General features: G+C 31.3%; 1 protein-coding gene across 1 annotated transcript in view; it reads left to right on the top strand.

Moving 5' to 3' along the window:
- COL5A2 (collagen, type V, alpha 2) overlaps positions 1-2,034 on the top strand; it is a 126,200-nt gene that overhangs the window by 87,107 nt on the left and 37,059 nt on the right. The window contains exon 18 of the mRNA XM_004674450.2: positions 1,564-1,617. Coding sequence (XP_004674507.1) covers positions 1,564-1,617 — 54 coding nt within the window. The remainder of the gene's footprint in view (positions 1-1,563; positions 1,618-2,034) is intronic.

A 2,034-nucleotide genomic window follows, 5' to 3' on the forward strand; every position in this document is an offset into this window, starting at 1 on the left:
GGTTCTGTATGCACCAGTAAATAAATCTTTAAAAAAAAATTTGTAATTCGTAACTTTCTACGTTACCACTTACCCACTATTTCTCATTAACTGCTTAGAGTCTAAGTGACATATATGATTCTGTGAGATCTGTGAATACAAAGTAGATTCTAGTCATAACAGTGGCATAGATTTTCTATTTTTAGTTTGCCAAAGAACTTTAGTTAAATCCCTAGAAGCAAAACAAAATAAAATAAAAAATGGCCAAGTCTATATAAAGTTACCTTATGGACTGTAGAGTAATTAATTCATATGTAAATTTTTCCATAAAATTACGTGACTTTAATCATTGTGTCCTGATTTTTTAAAGAAAGAAATAACATTTCGAAGAAATTATTCCATGATTAAAATTAGTTATAAATAAAATGTATATGCACCTATGTACATATATTATAATGTAGACATCATGTACTAACCTTTATTCAATATTCATTAAAATGGTGGTTTTCAACTTTGGTTGATTTTGGCAAGCTTTTAAATGCATTGATATCTACAGCATTCAAACACGTTCTCTGGGTATGTGCTGAGAAATCCTTATTTTTTTAAGTTCTATAGGTGATTCATCAGGTCAACAATTGTACTAAGTGAAAGAGTTTTAACAATACACAAATGTATTTATGAGCTATTTTCATAGCCATGCTTTTTTCTTGATAAGAATTTTGTAGTAATTGAGCATAAAAGGTTGTAAGTGAACAATTTTATCTTGTTGAAAATGCAAAAATTAAATCAGACTCCATGAGGTAAATTTTGTTAATATACCAAGAAATAAATATTATGAGAGAGAGTTGTTCATGATCAACGTTGATCAATATTTGAAAGACAAAGAAAAATTCTTTAAAACTTTCAGGTTTTCATATATGCCAGAAGTAGTAATTGAAGTTATTTGACCTTGCTTGTGAAAAGGAAACAAACATAAGAGAATAAAAAAGAAGTGTAGTTTGAAAGGGCTTTAATTAATGACAAACTGTTAGAATTAAAATGTGTTCTTAAAGAATAAACAAAATAGCCTAGAATAAAATTCTTATTATTTTTATTTCCTTTAAGTCCAATCTTAGAATACTTGGTTGAAACTCTATGTATGCCTTTCCAAAATATAGGATAGTGACAGATATCAACTAGTTATTAGTTTCAAGAAAAAGGATTCTTAAGCATTATTTTTATAGAGAAAAAATGCAATCTTAGATTTTGATACAAAATAGAGATTTCTAAATATTATCTCTACTGCTTGGTTAGCACAATGAAAGTACATCTCCCAACAAAAAATGTTTCAAGCAGTTTGTTGTTTTTGTGGCTGACTAAATCTTAGATCTAAAACTAGGAAATCCTGCTAACATGTTTAAGACTATTGGGCAAGACTTTTAGCACTATTTTACATCAATGTGGAAATAATTTATAATAAGACTGTATTATGTTTGTGATTTAGACTTACATTGTGTCAAAATACAGAATGTTGTAAAGAATAAAGGAGGACTTAATTAGTGACTGTGTAACTACACGTCTGTTCACATGGTTTTCTTCAAATAGGGTCCTCTTGGGATACCTGGCTCTTCTGGGTTTCCAGGAAATCCTGGGATGAAGGTAAGATGTTAATATGTTTAACTCTAATTGATTACATGAGTCACAAAATGAATATTATTTCATTGACTGAAGAATATAGAAGCACAATTTCTAAAGGCGGAAAGCCAGTTTTTACTTAGATGAACCTAGAACCTAATTTCATTTTGCATATAAATTAACATATTTGCCATATCAATATGTAGTAAGTTTTACAGAAAATTAACCACAATGAAAAATCAAAGAAAGTCACTTTGTGTTGGGGCAGCGGGTTAAAGCACAGCACTGAGAATCTAAAGCCGCTTCCGCATGAGTTCGATTCCCTCCTGCCCCGGAGGTGATCACATGGCGTGGCAGACCTCTCCTGACCTGCTCGCTGCTCCCCTCAGCAGTGTACTTCGTAGATCTGCCTGTTCTGCTCCCCACTCTGTCTCTGGTGAA

Source organism: Condylura cristata, unplaced genomic scaffold (genome assembly GCF_000260355.1).
Source record: "Condylura cristata isolate star-nosed mole 26May11 unplaced genomic scaffold, ConCri1.0 scaffold00002, whole genome shotgun sequence".
NCBI lineage: Eukaryota > Metazoa > Chordata > Mammalia > Eulipotyphla > Talpidae > Condylura > Condylura cristata.